We start from the raw sequence: 21,730 nt of genomic DNA, 5'->3' as shown, positions 1-21,730 counted from the left end.
GAACACATAACCTAAAAAAGAAATGTTCACCATACTTTAATGAAATCGACTAAAATTCAACCACGGTATAATAAATACGTCACTTTTACGGTAAAACGAGCACTCACTGTTGAACGTGTCCGATCTCGAGCTGAACGTTGACAGGAGAGCGAGTAAGGTCGACCGAACTGGAACCGAGCGAGAATACCCGTTCGTATTTCGAAACGATATCGATATAACAAGTACAATTGTAGAGGCATACGCGATATCGGAATTTTTCCCACTTTCACCGAGTGTACGCGGAATTTAAGTAATAAAAAACAAAAGAAGCGCTTTTATTTTAAATTTATTTATTTTTTGAAAATTGAAAATATGTATCCAGCGACGGAGGGGAGGGGAGGGGAGGGGAGGGGTGGGGTGGGCCGGGGCGGGGAGGCCCTGTGAGTGCGAGCGTGTGCGCGCGTGCAGGAGCGTGAGAGCGAGCGAGCGAGCACGAGTGCGAGTGCGAGTACGAGTGCGCGCTCGGTTACTTTCTATATTTATGTAAGGTGGTGCGCGGACGGCGAAGGGCAGGTGAGGTGAGGTGAGGTGAGGGGAATGGTGAGCAGTGGTCGGTAAGCAGTGCGGGGCTCACCGGTATAATGATCGATAGTGACAGCCGGAGACGCCCCGCCCGAGCGCAACGGCCGGCGGGAGGGCGGGGAGGGGAGGGGAGGAGGGAGGGGGGGGGGCGAGGCGGGGGGCGCGGTCGAGGCTCACCTGCGGGTTGGAGGGCGGAGGGCGGAGGGCGCGGCCGTGGGGCGGCAGCGGCGGGCAGAGGGCGGCGGGCGGCGGGCGGCGGGCGGCAGCGACGACGAGCTGCGGCCGGTCTTCTCCGGTTATGGCCGGTTGAGGTCCGGACGCGGTCCGCAGCGGCGCGGACGCGCGACCCACAACCCGAACCCACACGACACACCACTCCACTACACACCACACACCACACCACACAACCACACCACTGCACTATACACTACAGCCCGTGCACACACACACACACACTTGCCCACTTCGACGATTGTGCACGCCGCACACGACACACTTCTCAACAGCACCTGCCCGCCGCACACGATACAGTCTTCTGCCAGTATACGATCAGGGCCAGCTCAAAAGTGCAGCAGACTAGGCAAGTGCCTAGTGACGCCATACCCAAGAGGCATTGCGAGACGCCCCCATTGTTTATTTTTTTGATTATTAAATTGAAGAAAAATAAATTTTCGCTTTCTTTGGACTTATAAAACATTTTATATTCAACTTGTAACGCGACGTTTTCCCATCGTCCCATAGGGCAACACTCGCCCTTTATTTCGAGTGGCCACCCAGGGAAAAGCTTTATAGGCGCACGCGCATGTAGCGCGCGCCCTCTCACACGCGATCTCCCGTCGAAGAAAGATCTCTTCTGTGCTCGTCTCCAGGGGGAGACGGGGCCCAGAGATCCATCACCATCCGTGCTGAAGAACCGCCGCGAGGTCGAGTGTTGCATCACTCCCTCCCCTGAATTCCAGCACAACTTCCCCTGCATTCCTCACGCTGTTTCCGGAGAAACCTCAGCCGTGAGACGACGAGGAAGCTGTTATCAACGCAGACGACTTGCAGTCAGGAACCTCCCCGACTATATACATATATATATATATATAGCCAGCAGCATAGCTCGGACGTTAAGCTTCTGCTTACCGTCAAGAAGGTACCGGGTTCTATCCCTGAATGAAAATGAATTTTTCAGAGTATGCTGTTGGTCAGACCTGGATTTGTGACTGTTTGATCGTTTGATCGTTTCCTATCAGAGTTTGCCAATTTTCTCTGATTTCAATGTTGAAACGGTTCCCGGAAAAAACAAATTGGCTAAAAATCCTTCCTACCTACTATGTCACCACTATTTGAAATTTGATGGATGTACAATAAAAATTTATGTACAATTCATAGATGTCTCGTTAATTTGCGAGTTTTTTCAGTGTCTCGCAATTCAACGACTTATAATAAAAAAATGCTGCATTTGTATTTGTAATTGGCCAGGAAGGCGCATTGGGATTTACCTGTAAGGCCTTCCTGGTATATATGTAAAATAACATAAAATAAAATAAAATATAACTATCACAAGGTTAGTCCACGTTTCTACATAACTCGACTCTTGGAATAATAACGACGTATAACGCCCTCTGCATAAAGACGCGCGTAAATCCGTTCATTACAAACTTAATTTTTCTAATGTAATTTACGGGAATGCAGGAAGTGCAGCGGTTCAGCATGCAGGAAGTGCATTCGGTGATAATTGTTCACAAAACGCTCGCCCAAAAATCACTAAAACATCTGGCAGGCAAAGATAACTATCATACTAACAAGAACTCGAGTGCCAAATATTCCATATTCGCGGTTTTCATAACAAAAATTATCTTTTGGGCGATCGTAATGTGACTAATAATCTAATTACCAGTGCAGCATCCTCTTGTGTCCTATTCGGGCAAATGTAAATAAAGTTGTACGATAGAAACGGTAAACGGACTACTAGTCATATGTGAACTAGTCACAGAACAACCGGTCGCTCTAGATTGGTCACACATGATCACCCGTCACACTAAAACTGGTCACGCCCTAAAATTGGTCACGAGAAAACTGGTTGACCGATTTTAGGGTGTGACAAGTTTTCTCGTGACCAATTTTAGGGTGTGACCAGTTTTCTCGTGAGCAGTTTTAGTGTGACGGGTGAGCGTCCTAGATCTAGAGCGCCCGGTTGTCCTGTGACCAGTTCACATTTGACTAGTAATCACCGAACCGATAGAAACAAAGAAATATCTTTTTTATATAAAAAACAGTATTTTTTTTTTATATTTTGTTTTGTCTTAATATATTTTTCTTCAACATAAAATTTCAAGAACTTTCATGAAATTTATTGTTCGAAAATTTTTGTAGGGAGGTGGGACGCTCAAACCGATCTGCCTAGGGGCGCCATATATACCTTCGGGCCTCCCCCGCATACAATGGTATGGTGATTAGATCCCAAATGTGAATCGCTACCAGAATAACTGCCGCTACGAAAATCGCTGGCACGATTCTCCTGCCACACAGGAAAATTTCCGTACAGAAAACAGTCTAAATCTCGTATTAAAAAACATTTATTGAGCAGTATTTTCGCCGTTATCATTACATAGTCAATGCGGATCACAGTTCTATTTAGTACCACAATATTACCTCAAGTTCACGATATTGACGGAGGGTTTTGAACTATTATAACTACAGCGGCTTTTTGTAACTATTATAGCTACAGTCCATTTTGAAGGCTCAAACAAGCAAAACTCTAGTATCACCTATAAACTCAAACTGCATACTGACATCGATAAGGGCGAAAATACACTGAGTGGTATGGGACATCACGTGTCCTTGACTTCCCGCTGTGACCTTAAACAGTGGTGTTGCCGAAACCGAGTTCGGGTGTACTTGTACGTACAGAATGCATATATTTGGGAGGTTGCACATGTATGCATATCCATATACAACCGACAAGTTTCTCCAACACTTCTTCAAATATGGGATTCACCGTTATCGATCATTGTCAAGCAAAGATAAATACAAGGATAAAATGTCACCGTAAACACTCCAGGGTTTCCAAAAGTATCTAAAAAAAAAGTACCACGTACCACTCAGTGTGTTTTCGTACTAATACTGTTGCAAGTTACAACTTGAAATAGCAGGTATAGGTTCTATTATCTAGGTCTTTTATGTTCTATTATCTTTGCGACTGCCATATATAATATTTTTTCAAAGATGTTGAGCATTGGTTGGTCATCGAAAGAACAGTGTCCCAGATGTGGGACTGGGGGTAAAAACACAATTTTTTCATGAATAAACTTGAAAACGTTTAGTCTCTCTTGTAGTCTGGTCCTGTTCAGAACTAAACGTTTTGGTTTTCTTTCCATTTTTTTCTACTGCATTTCTTTCTATCTTTTTCATTTTTCAAAAAAGCTCATATTACGAAATAAACTCATAATAAAATGTGTAAAAAAAGTATATTCTGACTTTTGAAAAACAGCACCATTTTTTAACTCAATCTATAATCATTTACCGCTCAAATTAGTACGTTTAGATAAAACAAAAAAAATATTGACATAATAAACCAATCCTTATAAACGTGATAAAGTGAAAAATAACCAAAATTAGCCCATAATTTTATGGAAAAATTATATTCTCAAGTTATTATGTACCTATTGGGCCAATTTTATATACCAAGTGAAATTATGAATTGTAATTAGGTTTTTGAGCTCTTTTTCCTATTATGCTGTACATTAAGATTAGAATACTATAATTACTAACAAAATTAAATTAAAATTGTAAAATAGAAAATGGCCAGTAGATCATTAGCTATTAAAATAAATAAAAGATGTATTGTGAATATAATTTAGTAATAATAAAAAGCATTTAAAAATAATAAAAAAAATATCAAGTGAAAAAATAGCGAAATTGGCTATTAATATTATGGAAAAAAATGTGTAAAAACAAAAGTATATTTTTGACTTTTAAAATTCGTTAGATAATTAATTATAAGTATTTTAAAGCAATTAGTCATAATCAATAGAAAAACCATCAGACTATTGATTCCAATACTCACTTTTGGCAGAGCAGTACTAAATTTTTAATTAAAGACTCCAAAAGGCAAAAATCTGTAAACGTGGCCCATTTTTTTAAACGCTCATATCTCTTAACTGAGAGCAAGCCAACAAAAATTATTGTCATATTCGAAATCAGTGGGTCAAGTAAAGATTGATTTGTCTCTGCTCCGGTAATTTTTTGTTGCTCAATGCAATTCATATCAAAAATAATTATATATAAACAGCAACGACCTTAAACTAAGCGAAACTTAAAATGCTGACCCTTCTAAAATTTGATACTGTAACGCTTGGACATGTCTGGGTTTGTGTTCAGACAATAGGCATGCTGTACTAGCTTCACCAGACTGTTCAAGTTTGTGCATGTCCAGATAATAGACACTCCAGATTAGTCTCTCTGACCGCGGAGACTACGCTCTGCCACATGCCATTTAAAAGGAGCTACAAACAGCAGATTCAAGACTCTTGAAAGCATAATTACCTTGTGTGGGACTCTTGAAAGCATAATTAACTTAGGTCTTTTATTTGGAGCCTAAACTGTTAAACCACTAAAAAATTCTACGAATGTTACAACACAGAAATACTGTGAGAGTAAAACTATTATTGAGTATTACATAAAAAATAGTTTATTAAAAAAATTCAGCAGTTTCAACTGACAATGTCTTAACATATTTCAAATATTGGAATCTCTTAACCTATGTATCTATAGGTATGTATATCACACAATTGACTTTGTATTTTCAATTTTATATATAATATGTGTGACTTCAATATATTTGTGAATTGACGAATATAAAAGCGTTGCAAAAGTAGAAAATATATAGATACTTTAAAAGTACTATGTCATTGTCAATAAGTCAAAATTTATTGACATTGATATAGTGTTCATAATTAAAAAAAAAAAAAAAAACAAATAATATACTCTTAATAAAAACTCTTAAAGTTGATACTGAAAGATAAATGAAAATATACATTAGAAATATGAGTAATATGAAAAGAATTAACAAAAAATAATGCTTCCATTAAATTAAAAAGTTAAATCTACATGTTTGATCAACGATAGATGTACATAAAACAAGTGTTGGATTTTTTTTAATATTTTAAATCGTCACATTACTTATGGGGAAAATACAATTGGATGACTGACTGGTAAATTTTGAAATCTTTAGGTTCAAATGTGCAAAATATAATTCTCTCAACGCTTCCGCCATGTTCTTTGGCATCTTCTTCCAAGAATTCCCTAGAAGTGGAACAAGCGATGTGAGCAGCTTCGATATTTGGAAAATTATATACACCTGTACCGATGCAAGGAAAAACTATCGTTTTTAATTCATTAGCCCTTTGTAGTGCGAAGCAGCTTCTGTAGCAATTTTTCAAGAGTTCAGCTGATTTGTTAGTCGGCCCCACGGTGTGAATCACGTCTGAAATACACAATTGCGCATTTGAGTATGAACGAAATGATAATGTTGAAGTAAATATGTATCGTTATCTTTACATTTAGCTGGTAACTGATATCCACCACTTATCCTGGCTTCTCCCGTTGGGCATCCGCGAATACTTTCACATTCTTCCTGCAAATATAATATATATAATTATTTATTTTACATACATCACACCAATAGTACTCGTCGTTAATTGAAGTAATTCATTACTAAGAGGTAAGCGCCTGCCGCTCGGTGAATGGCACCATCTACTCCGGCACCTCCTAGAAGTCTTGTATTGGCGGCATTTACAATAGCATCAACCTGCAAATGTAGAAAAAAAATGACATATATGTAGATCATGATTAACAAACTACAATGTATATTCGGTAGAGGTTGATGAATATGCTTATTATCGAATATATTTTTAAAACTATGATTAAATATTTGAGAAATCGGTTCAAAGTTATTTGATTTGGAAAAAAATTATATTGTCAAATAAATTTCGGCCAAAAAACAAGTACTTGTTTTGTAGTGAGGCTCACGCTTTATGCTTAAAAATGATTACTTCGTTTTGCTGCGACATCACGTTTCTTAATACGTTCGTATTTTTCACTTATTTAATAATAATGGCATCCATGAATCTTAAAAAAACCCAACGAATTTGGGCAGGGTCGTCCAGGAGAAAAACCAGGCCCATGTGCAATTTTGAAAAACAAAATTAAAAAAATTGACCCAACCTAGTAAATGTGTTCATAAAATATAGTATTAGAAAAACATTGTGCGTATTTGAATTAAAATCGATTTTATAATTATAAAAATATATTTGATAATGTTTTCAAATATAAACAAGAGAAATATATTGAAAACTTATATTGTGATATTATATTATATATTTCAGCCTTTCGGACTTTTTTCGATTCAAAAATATCTATTATTTCTAAACTATACTTTCTAAAATACATATATTTTATCGAATGTTACGATCCGGCCTGTCTCTGAAATCTGGCACTGATTATTTGAATACCTTTACACCCTCTTGTCAGTCCTGGGTTCTGTCAAATTAATGAGCCATATTACTAAACAAGTACCAAACAACTGTCACCGAGATTAAAAATCTTCAGACCTGAAACGCTTCTTATACGATATTTTATCTCTATCGTAATGGCGGAGGCTCCATTTACTTATATTGATGACCAAAATGAGCAATATGGCAAAGTATGAAAACGATCGGACAAGAGGCAAACTTTTTCCTGAATTGTAATCGTAAGTGAAACGTAAAGGAGGTATGTAATAATAAAAACATGAAATTTTAAAACACTTCATTAAACTTACAAAATGTGATGTTTTGACATACAATTAGTTTGTGTACACGCACCTATATATGTATATTTTGAATTGTGCAAGCTTAGCTGATTAGTGTAAAACCCGCATGGACAACTTGACGAAATGTAGTTTTAAATGTGCATTGTATGAAAATAAAAACGACAGATTGGAAATCCTAAACTTTTTCAAAAAAATAAATAAAATGTAGGTGTATATATTTTTTAACTAGTAATAAAAAGGACGCAGATGGTAAGTAAGAAATAGTGCAAAAAGGGTACATAACCTCAAATTGTGTAATGTCCCCATTCCAGAGAGATACTTTATGCGCCAGGATAACATTGAGCGAGGCGTCCAAAACCATTCCGCCGGCTTTGAAGATGTTGACGTCGGAGTCGAGGGATGGAGATTGGCGGGAGACTTCTTCGACCCAAGGAGGGACTTCTTGCAGAGTCAGGAACGAATTACCCTTGTATTGGCGTCGCTTCTTCTCCACGTCCATGTTCAGGAAAATGTTCTTCTCCACAGGCCACGACGACATGTTGGCGCCGGCAATTTCTGCTATGACAACACAACCTAACGCCAACCCAATCAATCCACGACTGACAAGAGCGCCAGTCAACAGAACTGCCATATCGTCAACCGGCTTTTCCCTTTTACATAATACAAATCGGCGTATTATCGACCATATACAAACATCTTTTGTTTTCAACTTATTTCTGTTCAAACCACAAAATCGCTATTCCAATACGGATGCGGTGCATCCGCTCTAAAATCGCCAGACAAATTGAACGACAGATTAACGGACGGCTGCTTTAAATGCAATTCTCATCTTCTCGAATGATAGATTGCACATCAGATGACGGGTAACCTTTTGATGTGCACAGATGCAATTATTAAAATGGTAATTATTAAAATTGAGTTGGATCTTTCAGGCGAGTTTAATAAGGCAAGATTCGTATTAAACTCGCCAGAAAGATCCAACTCAATTTTAATAATTGCATCTGTGCACATCGAAAGGTTACTCGTCATCTGATGTGCAATCTATCATTCGAGAAAACGAGAATTACGTTTAAAGCTGCCGTTCTGTTAATCTGGCGATTTTAGAGCGGATGCACCAAACCCTTCCAATACACATTCTTGTTGTCCAGATTATGTTGTCGGCCAGTTGGATTTTAATTTTAGGCCGATGCCAGATATTCAGAATTTGGTGAGCTTCGAGAGGCTGCTTTTTTTTTGTTAGTGTTTAGCTGAGCGTTTATCGTCAGTGCTCACCCTTTCACGCTTCATTATGATATTATGCGCAACATTATATTAAGCGATTATTCGGCGTGCCTAAACCCATATCCACATTTTGTCCTTTGGCAAGGATAAAAATTTAGGTAAGTAATCAAGTCGCTGTTCGTCGCTTGAACAACTAACTACATATTCGTCTGGATGTGATAACAAAGTGCATTTTGGTGCGTATTCGTCGCAAGGATGGATCCAGGATGTTTTCTAGAGGGGGGGGGGGGGGCGATAAAAAATAATGCAATTAATATTTACTCATGATGCAATTAAAATCCAATGAACACACAATGAAAATACAATGAAGATATGTAACAATTTTTTTGTACGCCACGACAAAAATATTTTAAATCGCTATATATTTTTAAAATGGCAATGAAATTTAGGGAGAGCGGTTGCTGCTATCGCCCCCCCCCCCCCTTTGGATCCGCCCTTGGTACTCGGCAATTACCATAACGAGCACTTATAGTAAGAACACACTGAAAAGTCCGGCATGGAACGTGCTCGTACATAGTTTCCTGCTGTGATGTCATTGTAAATTCGTAAGGTCTTGCTATTTCGACAAGCTTCTCCTACATTTCTTCAAATATGGTAATCAAGGTTAAATATGGCAATCACTGTCAAATCTGTCGATACAAGGATAAAATATTATCGAAAACACTCCAGGGGGTGAATTTTGCCAAGGACCGCTAGTTTTTTATTAGAATTTAGTTAAAATTTTGCATGGATAGATTAGTCGTGCCAGCGTTTTTACATGTGCAAAACTGTCTAAAAAAAAGTTTGTAAAAAACATGTGCCACATACCACTCTGTGTGTCTGCAGCTTTAGTCCTTTCGATATTTGGCAAATTTCGTTTGGCATGTCTTGGCGCCAGCTTTAAAGAATTAGAGCCTTGAATGATTATTTTTAAACGAACTTGAAACATGATAATTTCATGAAATCTTGAAATAGCATATTTCTTTTCAATTACAAATACATACCATCAGTATATTCTTTTGGAATCTAATTAATTATAAAAAAAACATGTTTAATATATAATACTTATTTAAAAATTTTGTGATTAATAAAAATAATGTAATATGTACACATTTCACAATGTCGATGAACATAGTGTTGTCAAAAGCTTGTTACCATAACTACAAAAGCACAACAAATAAAGCTATAATCCAGTTCCTGTTATCCAAAGCATAGACTTGGTTTGCATTTTCAATACGTGTTTAAATTATGAACACTGCTATGAAAAATTTCACGAAGTGTAATAAAATAACAGGTTTTTATTCGAGCATGGACAGTATACATTGTTTTAGTTTCAAGTAAGTTTTATGCAGACGAAATTAAATGAACTTGTTATTGCAATTATTATTTGGAAGCGTGAAGTATAAAAATTAAAATTAATATGTATAATATAAATATTACTAAAATATAAATTTCAATAAACACTGTGCAGTTTATGCAAATGAAATTTTTATTAAAATTAACATGTTTGTTAGTGTAAAACCTACATATTAACATTCTCATACATTTTTAGGGTACAGCTCAAAGAAATTAATAAAGGTATAGCGCTACTGAAAAATAACGTTTTAGATGCCAATTTAGACTATGAAAACAAAGGCCATTATGAAGAAAGAATATTCACATGGCAAGAAAAAGTTATACATACAAAGGAATTGAATGAAGACACCCAAACAAATATAGATACAAATGATTCAGAAGATAATAAAAGTAGTGTATTACCTAATTTCACACAAAAAATTATATCCTATGTCAATGAAGACAATTATGATATCGAAGAACAGGTTTTTACTGGGACAAAACCAAAAAATAAAACCCTTTCTGAGAAAATTTACCGTCGCATAAACAGTGAAAATGGCAAAAATGAGGAAGAAATCAAAACAAATTCATTTGATCGGACTTTAAATTCCAAAGAAGACGAAGAGAAAATGTTCATTGTTGCTGATATGAATGACCATAAGCGGTTAGATATATGAGACCATTTTTATTTGGCTTAATACTACTATATTTTCGTAATTTCTGTAAATTGTTTATTAGGGATCCCACTTCAATTCTTAAAAGAGAACATATACTTTTCACAATTATATGGAATAAAAAAACAGGAAGCTTGACGGTTTCTCCAGACTTTAATGATTTAGAAGACAACCCATATGTTTTAGAAGTGGCATATGGTTCAAAGCAAATTTTCCATTATTCTATTACACAAATTAACGAACATGTCGAGCAAAAAAAGTTGGCTGAAATTTCTGTATTAAATAAGGTAAACAATGAAATATTATATATGTATAGCCATCAGTTAAATTAACAATATGAAAAATTTTTAGATATCACAGCAAGAAAATAATTTAAGATTGCGTAAAAAGCACAAAAATTTTACAGTTCCTTCAAAAGAAACTTTAAATTGTGTTGTGGTATTCGAAATTCTTACTGGATATTTTTTTGAGTATGATCATATCTATGTAGAATACACAATTGAATTCCCATATGGATATCATAGTAAAAATCCTTCAAAGGGAAAAACACAGACTTCTTCCAAAAATAACAAAAATGGTAATGTTCATTTCGGACATTTATTCGAAATAAGCATAGACTACGATTTGCAAAGAGGGGATAGTAATGGTATATGAATTCACTTATAAACTACTGTTTTCCATTAAAGTTATCCAACAAACTATAATATGTATTAATTATATAATAGACATGCTACCGATACCTCCACAAATATATTTTGAGATAATATCATCAGATTCGTGGGGGAGGCAACGCACTGAAGGATATTGTTATACAGAAATACCAGTTGTCAATCCTGGATATCGTAGAATGACTTTAAATAGTATAAGACCACTCGATGTTAACCAAAGATTATGGAACATGAAACGTTTTTTTGTCGGTGGTAGGCATATATTAAAAGATATTACATGGATCAGTAAGCCTTCAACTTTTCAGGTAATTTTTATTTGAATGTTCTATTTTAAAAATGTAATTTTCGTATACTAAAAATAATGTTCATAATTCAAATTCTATTACATTGATACAGGGAAATTGTCTTGTAAAATACGGAATAAAGTGTGTGAATTCTGGAAAACTCGACATCGCTATGAATGTCATTGTACAAAATCAATCGTTGAGAAAAAAGGATATCATTAAGAGTAATTTTGCATCGGAAACTGAGAATAATATTGTGGAAAAATTGCACGTGGATTCATTGTTTAGAAGTGTCAATAGTGTATTGAATGCATATAAATCTGCAAAAGAAAAATTGTTGCAAACTTGAATTTAAAAATGTCAATTCACATCACAATAAACAAATTGAACTTATCGACTTAATATTTTAATATAAAAGCCTTTTAGACTATAAGTTTTCGAATATATGGGAAAGACAGGAGTTTATGATTCTTTCGTTGTAAATATTACTCCACCTATTAGCTATTATCGTCCATGTGGATGAATTTTTTATCGACTTTATCGATATTATTTTGAAAATGTTACGTGCTATTTCAAAAAGACTGTATATGTTAGATGAATATTTTTAAAAAGGCTTTTCCAGTGAATTTTTTCTGATGAAGTTGGTGTGAAAGGAGTTGTTTTTGAAAATTAATTCACTTCAACAAGTACAAGTCAAACGTCAAACGACTAATTCAATGTTGCCAAAATAGAAAAATGAGCTAATATACACAAAATAGTAAATGGATTATTTCGCACATTGCGATCGTGCACACGACAATCGTTGCTACGAAAATTGCGAATGCGGAATGGTTCAGTGATTATTCCACAAAAAGCGATCTTGCGCACATCACTAAAATTTTGATCACGGAACATTGGCACCAAAAAACTCCATCACGTGAAATTTTGTACTAACGAGAACTCGAGTGCCAAATATTCCTTATTCACAATTTTTGTGGCAACGATTGTCGTGCACGCGATCGCAATTTGCGCAATAATCCATTTACCATTGGTCCTAAATTTTTTGTGGAGAACATTCGTCGTATTTGATTATTATCGAGCATATCAAATTATTAAAACGAGGGTCGTCTCTCCAAATATGTACATATAAGTTGTGCACGTGTGTAATGATTTTCTCACACTCCCATTAAATTAAATGAAAGATTATAAATGCATTGATTTATTCAGTTTTGAATATATGTTTGTAGGAATATAGTGCATTGCCTACTATCCCTTATCGAGGTCAATACACTTGCATACTCCCTCGTCACACATATGACCGCACCCCTCTGGAATGATCTTCTATTCAAGCGGAACATACTCGGAACACACCACGACCCCTAAACAAGGACAACTACACACAACAGAATCAGATGCACTGGTGTATCAGTACCTAACGCCAGTGAGCTTCGGGAACTCAAACTACTGACTTCTCCGATGTCGAGCAATTATCTCCGTCGCTGTACATACAAATACAACTGAATGAATTGAGCATTAAATATCCTCTTCCAAACAAACACGGTCAACGTAACACGTATTCCCGCACATGCCCAAATTTTATTGACTAAAGATATTAGATTAAATTATCAGCAAATAGCGTTTTTACTAGTGTTGCAATCTGGAATGCTCGTCGACCGGTAGTTAACCAGAACTAATCGTCTGATTAGCAATCGGGACTCTACGGCCTATAAACGAGTTGCTCTCAATAGTCAATGAATTATCGCAACTAATCGACTAGTAAAACTCACTGAATTGAGTATATATATAGTCGTATGCCTTATCACTGAGGATCGTGACTATGATGTCCGGTCAACCAGCTGCCTCCATACGCTTCTGGATTTGGTCGGACGAATCCAGAAGCGAATGGTAGAGTCCATCGCTCTGCATACTTGGTCAGTCCAGTGTGCGAGGGGATCTGCCTCTGGCTCTTCTCCTCTCGACGCCATCAACCACAACCAACCGCTCCAAACTGTCCTCACCTCTTCGTGCAATATCGCCAAAGAACCGTAATATTCGTCTCAGGCATATTGTAGACAGTCTATCCTTGATTTTTATTTCCTCAAGGATAGACATATTTGTGCGTTTGTCGGTCCAAGGCACGTTTAATATAATAGGTCGTGAGTATTAAGGTCTGTTCATACCTATCCAGCACGACCCGTATCCTGCAGGTGTCATGCAAGTGCGGATAGTATTCTTTAGTACATTATATGGACGTATTCATCAGAAGAAGGATCACGTATTAATCAAGAAGAAGGATCTAAATAGCAAGAAATGCCTTCGGCAGCATGAAAAAAGTTTTGTGTTTGTACAGACTCCAGGGATGTTCAACTCGAGAGCACCCCCGAAGTCGGTTTTGTGAGATAGCTAGTGGTAAGCTTGGGCGGGGCTGGTTTCCTCAAGGTGCCTTCCTTCGTCGTCGGTGGTCTGGTCTCTGCTGATGTCGGCTGCTCTGCTATGTCCCTTTCTCCTTCGTACAGTGTGCGTAAGTGAGTGTGATACAGGACAAAGGCGGGAAATTGTATAATAATGAAAACAGGTTGTAATTCTGTTTGTATGGTGACTGTATTTTATATATATATATATATACAGAGATCAAGCAGGGGGGACAGGGGGGGGGGGGGGGTAAACAAAGTAACCACGCGTGCCTTTTGAGGTTAGCCACGCGTAGCTCAGTTGTCTGCCTTCTGGACGAAGACAGACCAAGCTTCCTCTGGTGCACACCGGACGGATACTGGAGCTGGTCTCCAAGTATCGTCACAACCCTCACCAGCCTCTAGCTGGTGATTTCGGTGGCGAGGTGGGCCCCGTAAACACCGGGGTGTTAACGCGCCAAACCGCTATTGACAACTGTTAGTTTGTGTGCCAACCGCTGTCTCAGGGTGGCCAGCACAAAAATATATCGGCCAAATCGTGGGTCGTAAAGCCACGAAAGCCGATCATTAGACATAGTCTGAACAGTGTTGTCGAAGGTTGTCTATGAAATTGCGCTTAAGAGTCCTGCACTCCTATGTTTGGTCGGTTTTGCTGTACGGATGCGAAACGTGGACGCTGTTAGTGGGATCTATGAACAGGATAGAGTCCTTTGAAATGTGGTGCTACCGGAGGATGCTAAAGATCTCGTGGAAGGAGCATGTAAGAAACGAAACAGTCCTCCAGCTTCTTCATAAAAAGAGAGAGCTTCTTGACACGGTGAAGCACCGTAAGATGGAATACTTTGGCCACATTATTCGCGGCCCCAAATATCGCCTTCTACAAACAATCATAGAAGGGAAAATATAAGGCAAACGGTGGCTTGGGAGAAAGAAGCTCTCTTGGCTCCGGAACATCAGGTCATGGATGGGACTCGGTCTCGAAAAGTTATTTCGGCTTGCCCATGATAGGGAAGAATTTGCACGGGCCATAAACGATGTCTGCCCATGGTAGTCGCCTACGTCCGAATACGGATTCGACATTAGAAGAAGAAGAATTCACACTCCATTCGTGCATGCGCATTTACGCATTCATGCGCGTCCATATAGAATGTACCAAAGAATACTATCCACACTTGCATGACACCTGCAGGATACGGGTCGTGCTGGATAGGTATGAAAAGACCTTTAGACGTTTTAGTGTAACGTCTTGAATATACGTTTAATATAATAGATCGTGAATTCACTCAAAATTGACTCTCTGAGATGTGAACAACAAACTACTAACACTACTACTCCGGCAACCTTTTTTCACGTCCACGTAGCAACAAAGGCTATTTTCCAGGTTTCACGGTTTACCTGGGTTTTGTGCATCTGTGATTGTGTGGTAGAAAGGCATTTAAACTGTGTTGGACGAAAAGCAGTTGTTGCACCTGAGCGGCTGCGTCAGTCTTCTTTTAGGTTAGGTTGGGTGGGTCGAGTTGATCGGTTGTGGAGATTCGTGTGGTGTGGTGTGTGGTTTGACAGCTGACAGCACGATGGTGGAGATGTCCCGCGTTTCGCTCGGTATTGCCGGTTTGGCAGGCTCACTCTTCCTCGCCTACGCCATCTATTTCGACCGAAAAAGACGCTCCCACCCTGACTTCAAGAAGAAACTCAGAGAAAGTTAGTATTCACACTCTATTTATCATGCACACCGCCAATTGCTTCTGCCTCGATTCTTATCAACTGATACATTAGTTTCAACCCACATAAGCAATTTAATACATAATTTTTATATATCTTATATTTCAAGGCCACCTGTCACTTTTTTTTCAGTGATAAAATATATTCAGGCATGAATTGATTGGCAGTTTAATTAATGATGACTAAAAGGCTGTGTTATTATATATAACAACAGGCACACAATATATTATATATCCTCGTATTCATATATATTTATATATGTATAATATACATTTTTTATATCAATGTGCAATAATGAAATACTTGTTGCATAATTTTTGAAACAGTTTCGAAGTTCAACAGAATCAACCCAATCGGTTGATGTGTAAATATTTATGTAATAATACTAAACACGAGTTTTATTTTTAGGACGTGAGCAGGCAAGGAAGAATGTATCTGCCAAACAGAGAAGTTTGGATTCTCTTCCAAATCTTCAAGATCACCAAGCTGTGCAGAACTATTTCCTGCAGCAGGTTTGTATTTTATATTTTAATGCCTATATATTATTCGTTTGCATGTGTAACTAAATTATTATACTATTCAGATCCAACTCGGCGAGGAACTCTTGGCCAATAAGCAGTTAGATGAAGGATTAGAACACTTCGGAAGAGCAGTCGCTCTCTGTGGACAGCCTCAGAAATTGCTCGAAGTTTGTTTTTTCTCTAATGATATCTGAATCATTTCGTATATGTACCTATATGACCAGTTTTAATCATTTTATTTTACACAGGTATTGCAAATGAACATGCCAGCTAATGTGTTCAGCTTACTTCTCGCCCGACTTCCCGACATCAACCGCCGAATTATGGAGCAACAGGCACTTCTCTTTGTAGGAGACGAAAATGACCTCGAATAAACATCAGGTATATATACCTGTATACGAGATATATTATATTTATTGTGCATATTTTATTTTTGAAATTGATTTTTTTAGATCTGACTTCACAGTAGATACATTCAATAAACAACTACATACTACTATCTAAAGCGAAAGGAAAGTTGATTCCATATAATTACACTATTCTCATGCAACGTATGCACCTTTCTGGTTATCACATACGGTATCCAAAGAAAAAAATTACCGTATAATATGCAGGGAATTATTCACTGTATTTGTATATAAAAAATTATATATATATTGTTCATATGTGTAATGAATAAGTGTTGTGTTTAATTATAAAATTAATCAAACAATTTTATATTTCTTTTTGTCAAAAGAAAGGAATATTAAATTTTATTTTATTTTTTGAAGTACGTCATACTACCAGGTGGTGTGATGGTAAACGATAGTCTTCAATTGTATTAATAAACACGAAAAGATGTATCTTACAGTTTATGTTCTTTTTTGGATGTTTTCTTAAGTCGTATTTATTAGTAGGGGTTAATGTGCGATTAATAAATTGTATTAATGTTTAGAGACAATTCTGTTTTGAGTTTTGTTATCGGTTTCTTAAAACGTAGTAGGTTTAATGTCATGTGTTTCAACTAGTCAGATCGTAAGAACGTTATGTAAAACGACATCTTCTAGTGATGTTTTTCACTTGGCACTTTCTTTGCATATGCATATTGTAAGCTTCAGTGTTGTGGTTTTACGCTAAAATGGGAGATTCTATGGAGTAGAACAAGCTAAGGCGAATCTTTATAGTTATACAGCAGCACAAATCCTTGCATTCACATTTATTATATATGTATATCTTTATATAATTGAGAAACACTTGTATTACGTACATCATTTTTTTCTTATTGTGGCTTTCTTTATTTATGTTTTACTTGGGCTGAAGTTCGTTGGAAGGTGAGCGATAATGGAGTTTTGAGTAACTGTCCACGGAAAGGGTATGTAGGAATGAAGTCGGGTAGAGAGCATTTTTATAAAATTATTTTCCTATTTAATTGTATGGAATTAATTGAAGTGCTGTTATTCGATAATAAATTGTTATATTGAAAAAATAAATTGAATAGAACATATCTCAAACTTGTACATTTATTTGACGGACCTCAATTCGAATTCAAAGAAGTTTTGAACAAAATATAAATTTTATTTACAATGTCATGTATACAAGAAACAATTTGATTTAAAAATATGAATAATAATAAAAAAAAAATGAACATTTTTTACATTCATATCTAATATATTAACAGTATAAGTAAAAAATTGCACCACATAACAATTCCACAACAATAACCAATATTTTAAAGTAGCTTTTTGTCATTTCATATATTATCGACATAACCGTTATAAACATACATTGAAAATTTTATAAATATTTATCGTCTATTGTAAAGATATATTTTTGTATGTACCTTTAACCTTTTTATTATTATTTAATAAGTAGTACTTTCATTGTCCGTTTTACGGAGCGCAGACTAGTCTGTGAAGACGGATAGTTATTAGTGAAGAAATTCCAATTTATTGTGTCCCAGGTATAAAACACTAACATGAAAAATTATGGCAACGTCAACTTTTACGAACGCTTCAAATTTTAAAGACTTGAAGAGTTTCCACTAATGCTAACAAAGCCGTCACAAATAAATCTACATAAAAAATACACCATTGCTGAGATACTCATTTGATGCTTGAAAAAAATCATGAGAGTTGCCAAGTATTAAATATGAATCAAATTCATACACGATACGAAGTAAAATTATCAAAAAAGTTTATCCATATACAATAGATATGTATAATTTTTATGAATAAATAAAGTAAATATTGTGCTTATTCTGATAAATTAATATTTCAATTACAATAAAATGATTCATTAAGTAACAGAATAGGAATTCATCAATTATTGGTCGATTGATGAGCAATGAACACACTTGGCGTGTATCGTTGGACAATAATTTAATAAGCATTCCAGGCAGATTGAAAAATTGTATTAACGACATCAAAAATAAATATTGGGACGTTTTCTATTCATTATACAGGCTGCCTAGATCACATCTGCGACAAATTGGGATTAAAACATACATTATTAATCACACTTTTGTATAGGAATGACTTTAGTATTATATATTGACCGTATTCAACACGGAACATGGTATTAAATTAATAGGTAACAAACAACGTTTGTTTTAATATCAAAATTTCTAAGGGGAGATTTTATTTTTAAATATATAAAAATATATAGATTTTGATCTACAATCTGTTTATAGATTACGAGCTTGCTATAGCGGCCGACGTCACCGAACCCCTTATGAAATCTTGAGAGCATTTCATCACCTCTAATGCGCCGACTTCTATTAAAGATTGCGCTAACTTTATGCCTAATTCTTCACACTTTTCCAAAACATTCACAGGAATTTGGAAGTGCTTTGTAAGTCCACAAAACAGTTGAATCTCTTCTTCTGGTACTTTTAAGCTGCTTTCGGTTGTTGATAAATTGTCAGAGTTGCATTGAGATTGTAATTTACTCTTTAAGAACGGACAGTTTTTCGCTTTAGGCTCTTTTTCGATATTGTATTCCATATTGTCACAAACGATTTGAGTATCAATGGCTACGGCTTGGTTTGACATGAAAGGACACTTCTTAATATCGTAGCTTTGCCTTCTCGGATGCAATTTGACCAAAGCTTCGTTAAATCCTTCATCGTTGGACGACAGGTAGGGACACGTGCCCATGAACTCTTCGCCGATCGGCAGCCTGACGGGACAAATTGAGCCTTTCTTATCGGAAAATGGACAAGACCTGAACAGTTTACCGTGAATGTTGATCAAATTTTCTATTTCCACTGGCTCGGCTTTTTCCATTGTCATATTGATTGTTTTTTGACGACAGCACAAAGGTTTTGACGTCGCATCATCAGTGGACTCTTGTTTAGAAACACCCGAACATATTGTTTTGGGAATTTTGGCATTTGAAGCGTCGTATGACGTTTCCAAGTTAGACATCTTGTGTTTCCCGGTTTTAGGTTTGCTCAACCACTCTACCGATTCGAAAACTTGTTCGAGCGATTTCTGTAATTCAGTTTTGCCATCCAAACTCCACACTGCACCAGTTATATTTAGTTGATTCTTCGATACATCAGCACCATTTGATTGTTTAAAGTTTGTTGATATTGCAACAGGAGCACTACATCCACCACCTAAAATCGTCAATGTTAGGTTTTCATCACAAATACAATAAAAATAAACAGCGAAATTTTTGTCTTTAAATACCTAATGTTCTTAGAAAACTCCTCTCGGCTAGAATTCTGCAATAAGTAATTTCATCATTGAGGGGTGCTAGCATTTCTAAAATTCTTTGATTATTCGCCCGACATTCAACGGCTAAAGCACCTTGACCCACAGCATACAAAACCTCTTTACAAGGGAGCACCTAAAATTTTCAGATAAAACATTATAACAACAAATCAAAAAACACAAATCAGATTAGATTGAGAACAAAAGTACTTGAGATATCCGATGTTGCCAACCCATTCTGACTAATCCAGCATTCGCCAAAATGATAGCAGAATAGTTTGGATACAAAGCTTCATCTTTTTCAGCTGAATTGTCACTAGGCAAAAGACTACCGTTGCCATTGGAGACTATAATATTATTATCAATCCCCTTTTCGCATTTTTTCGTCTGCTCCAGTGATTTGCAATTATAATCGAGTTTTTTCAAGCGTGTATTGAGATTGCCTCTTATATCGACTACTTTCAAATGCGGATAATTTCTTGACAATTGGGCTGTGCGTCGAAGTGACGATGTACCTAATAACACATATTAAAGTGTTAAAATCCAATTGTTCAATAACACTGTTCGACAAATGACGACTTTATTTTTGGTTCAGAGACGAGATATGACTTTTCTTATATGTAGATATATGCCCAGTGAACACGAATCTGGTAATAAAAAATGTTGATTGGCTTGAGATTCGGAGATATATATATGTGTTTTTTAAATCGTGCGATTTTTCTATATCTTCGTGTTGTTCGGTCAATGTTTCAAAATATGTCAATTCTATTGATAACTGGCTTAACTCGATAAAATAAACGAATTATTGTTATTAATCCACAAGAATAGTCGAAATATGATTTTTCTAAGTGGAATTTTATTTAATTCTCATATAAAGATAATTTAATATATTATCCCTATTAATTCAATTCAGATTCGTGTAAATACGAGTAAATACTAGTACGAGCTTTTTGCTCGCAATTTTACCGATTTAAAGTTCAGCACACTTCCAATGAACCCTTTTAAACGAAAACAAAAAATAGTGTGGTCAGAACACTATCCCAATAAACATGTTTCAATAGAAAAAACTCGATATAAAATAGTATTGTTACGTACACCGCCGAGTAGTTGCAATCGGATTAGGCCGAGTAGCATCCCAGAGACTGTGTGACCGTTATAATTGGTTTCAAGGATTATCTCTAGACTCTTAAGTGCATGTAGGCTAAACAATGGCCACCGAAGTGGCCGCTATTATCTCAGAAGTGACCGATACCGTGGGAATACATATCCGGGTACATGCCTAAACAATAGGGAAGTAACCGGACGTCAAATATGCCCTGAGCGACCGTATCCGTTATAAGGCGATATCAAGACATGCTGGACGGAGCACTGTCAGTGTGTGTATCTCCTTAATCACCAATAAATGCTGTGACACGACTTTGGCCTTTTACTTGGATCCTCCACCCACCCCTACGCAATAGTATTAACAGTGGGAAAAAATTCCAAGTAAAAATACGTACTTTTGACTTTTGATTTGAACTGGACGACTACTTAGAGAGATTTGAAAGCTGAAAAGTACTACAAATGGAAGATAAAATACCCGACTATAGATTCCAATATTCATTTTGAACAGGAAATTGACAGATTTTGAGACATCGACCGAACAACACCAAGATATAGAAAAATCGCTTGATTTAAAAAACACATATATCTCCAAATCTCAAGCCAATCAACATTTTTTATTACCAGATTCGTATTTACTGGGCATAGATCTATAAAAAAAGTCATATCTCGTCTCTGAATCATTTTTCGTGTCGAACACTGTAATTGATGACAAAAAGT

General features: G+C 36.4%; 5 protein-coding genes across 7 annotated transcripts in view; 2 read left to right on the top strand and 3 right to left on the bottom strand.

The window, feature by feature from the left end:
- Positions 1-984, bottom strand: part of LOC143909524 (serine/threonine-protein kinase MARK2-like) — a 78,728-nt gene extending 77,744 nt beyond the window's left edge. For all 3 annotated transcript variants that reach the window (XM_077427557.1, XM_077427558.1, XM_077427555.1), the window contains exon 1: positions 739-984. The gene's annotated coding sequence lies outside the window, so the exon portion shown is untranslated. The remainder of the gene's footprint in view (positions 1-738) is intronic.
- Positions 985-3,462: 2,478 nt separating this feature from the next.
- LOC143909537 (macro domain-containing protein CT2219-like) lies at positions 3,463-8,083 on the bottom strand. Its single transcript, XM_077427574.1, has 5 exons — positions 7,644-8,083; positions 6,266-6,358; positions 6,109-6,184; positions 5,163-6,034; positions 3,463-5,023 (listed from the first exon to the last, which is right to left on the bottom strand). Exons 1-4 carry the CDS (start codon positions 7,989-7,991, stop codon positions 5,727-5,729), a joined length of 825 nt encoding a protein of 274 aa, XP_077283700.1. The 5' UTR covers positions 7,992-8,083; the 3' UTR covers positions 3,463-5,023; positions 5,163-5,726.
- Positions 8,084-9,812: 1,729 nt separating this feature from the next.
- Mks1 (Meckel syndrome, type 1) lies at positions 9,813-11,976 on the top strand. Its single transcript, XM_077427571.1, has 6 exons — positions 9,813-9,957; positions 10,173-10,619; positions 10,694-10,916; positions 10,981-11,275; positions 11,355-11,602; positions 11,694-11,976. Exons 1-6 carry the CDS (start codon positions 9,869-9,871, stop codon positions 11,928-11,930), a joined length of 1,539 nt encoding a protein of 512 aa, XP_077283697.1. The 5' UTR covers positions 9,813-9,868; the 3' UTR covers positions 11,931-11,976.
- Positions 11,977-15,391: 3,415 nt separating this feature from the next.
- LOC143909538 (mitochondrial import receptor subunit TOM20 homolog) lies at positions 15,392-17,806 on the top strand. The gene is made up of 5 exons (XM_077427576.1): positions 15,392-15,672; positions 16,102-16,205; positions 16,277-16,381; positions 16,463-16,595; positions 16,667-17,806. Exons 1-4 carry the CDS (start codon positions 15,546-15,548, stop codon positions 16,586-16,588), a joined length of 462 nt encoding a protein of 153 aa, XP_077283702.1. The 5' UTR covers positions 15,392-15,545; the 3' UTR covers positions 16,589-16,595; positions 16,667-17,806.
- Positions 17,501-21,730, bottom strand: part of Hmbs (porphobilinogen deaminase-like protein l(3)02640) — a 15,421-nt gene continuing 11,191 nt past the window's right edge. Inside the window, exons 5-7 of the mRNA XM_077427562.1 lie at positions 20,120-20,424; positions 19,886-20,045; positions 17,501-19,812 (exon numbers count right to left, since the gene is read on the bottom strand). Coding sequence (XP_077283688.1) covers positions 18,884-19,812; positions 19,886-20,045; positions 20,120-20,424 — 1,394 coding nt within the window. The 3' untranslated portion in view covers positions 17,501-18,883. The remainder of the gene's footprint in view (positions 19,813-19,885; positions 20,046-20,119; positions 20,425-21,730) is intronic.

Source organism: Arctopsyche grandis, chromosome 3, assembly GCF_051622035.1.
Source record: "Arctopsyche grandis isolate Sample6627 chromosome 3, ASM5162203v2, whole genome shotgun sequence".
NCBI lineage: Eukaryota > Metazoa > Arthropoda > Insecta > Trichoptera > Hydropsychidae > Arctopsyche > Arctopsyche grandis.
This window is presented reverse-complemented; position numbering and strand designations above follow the sequence as displayed.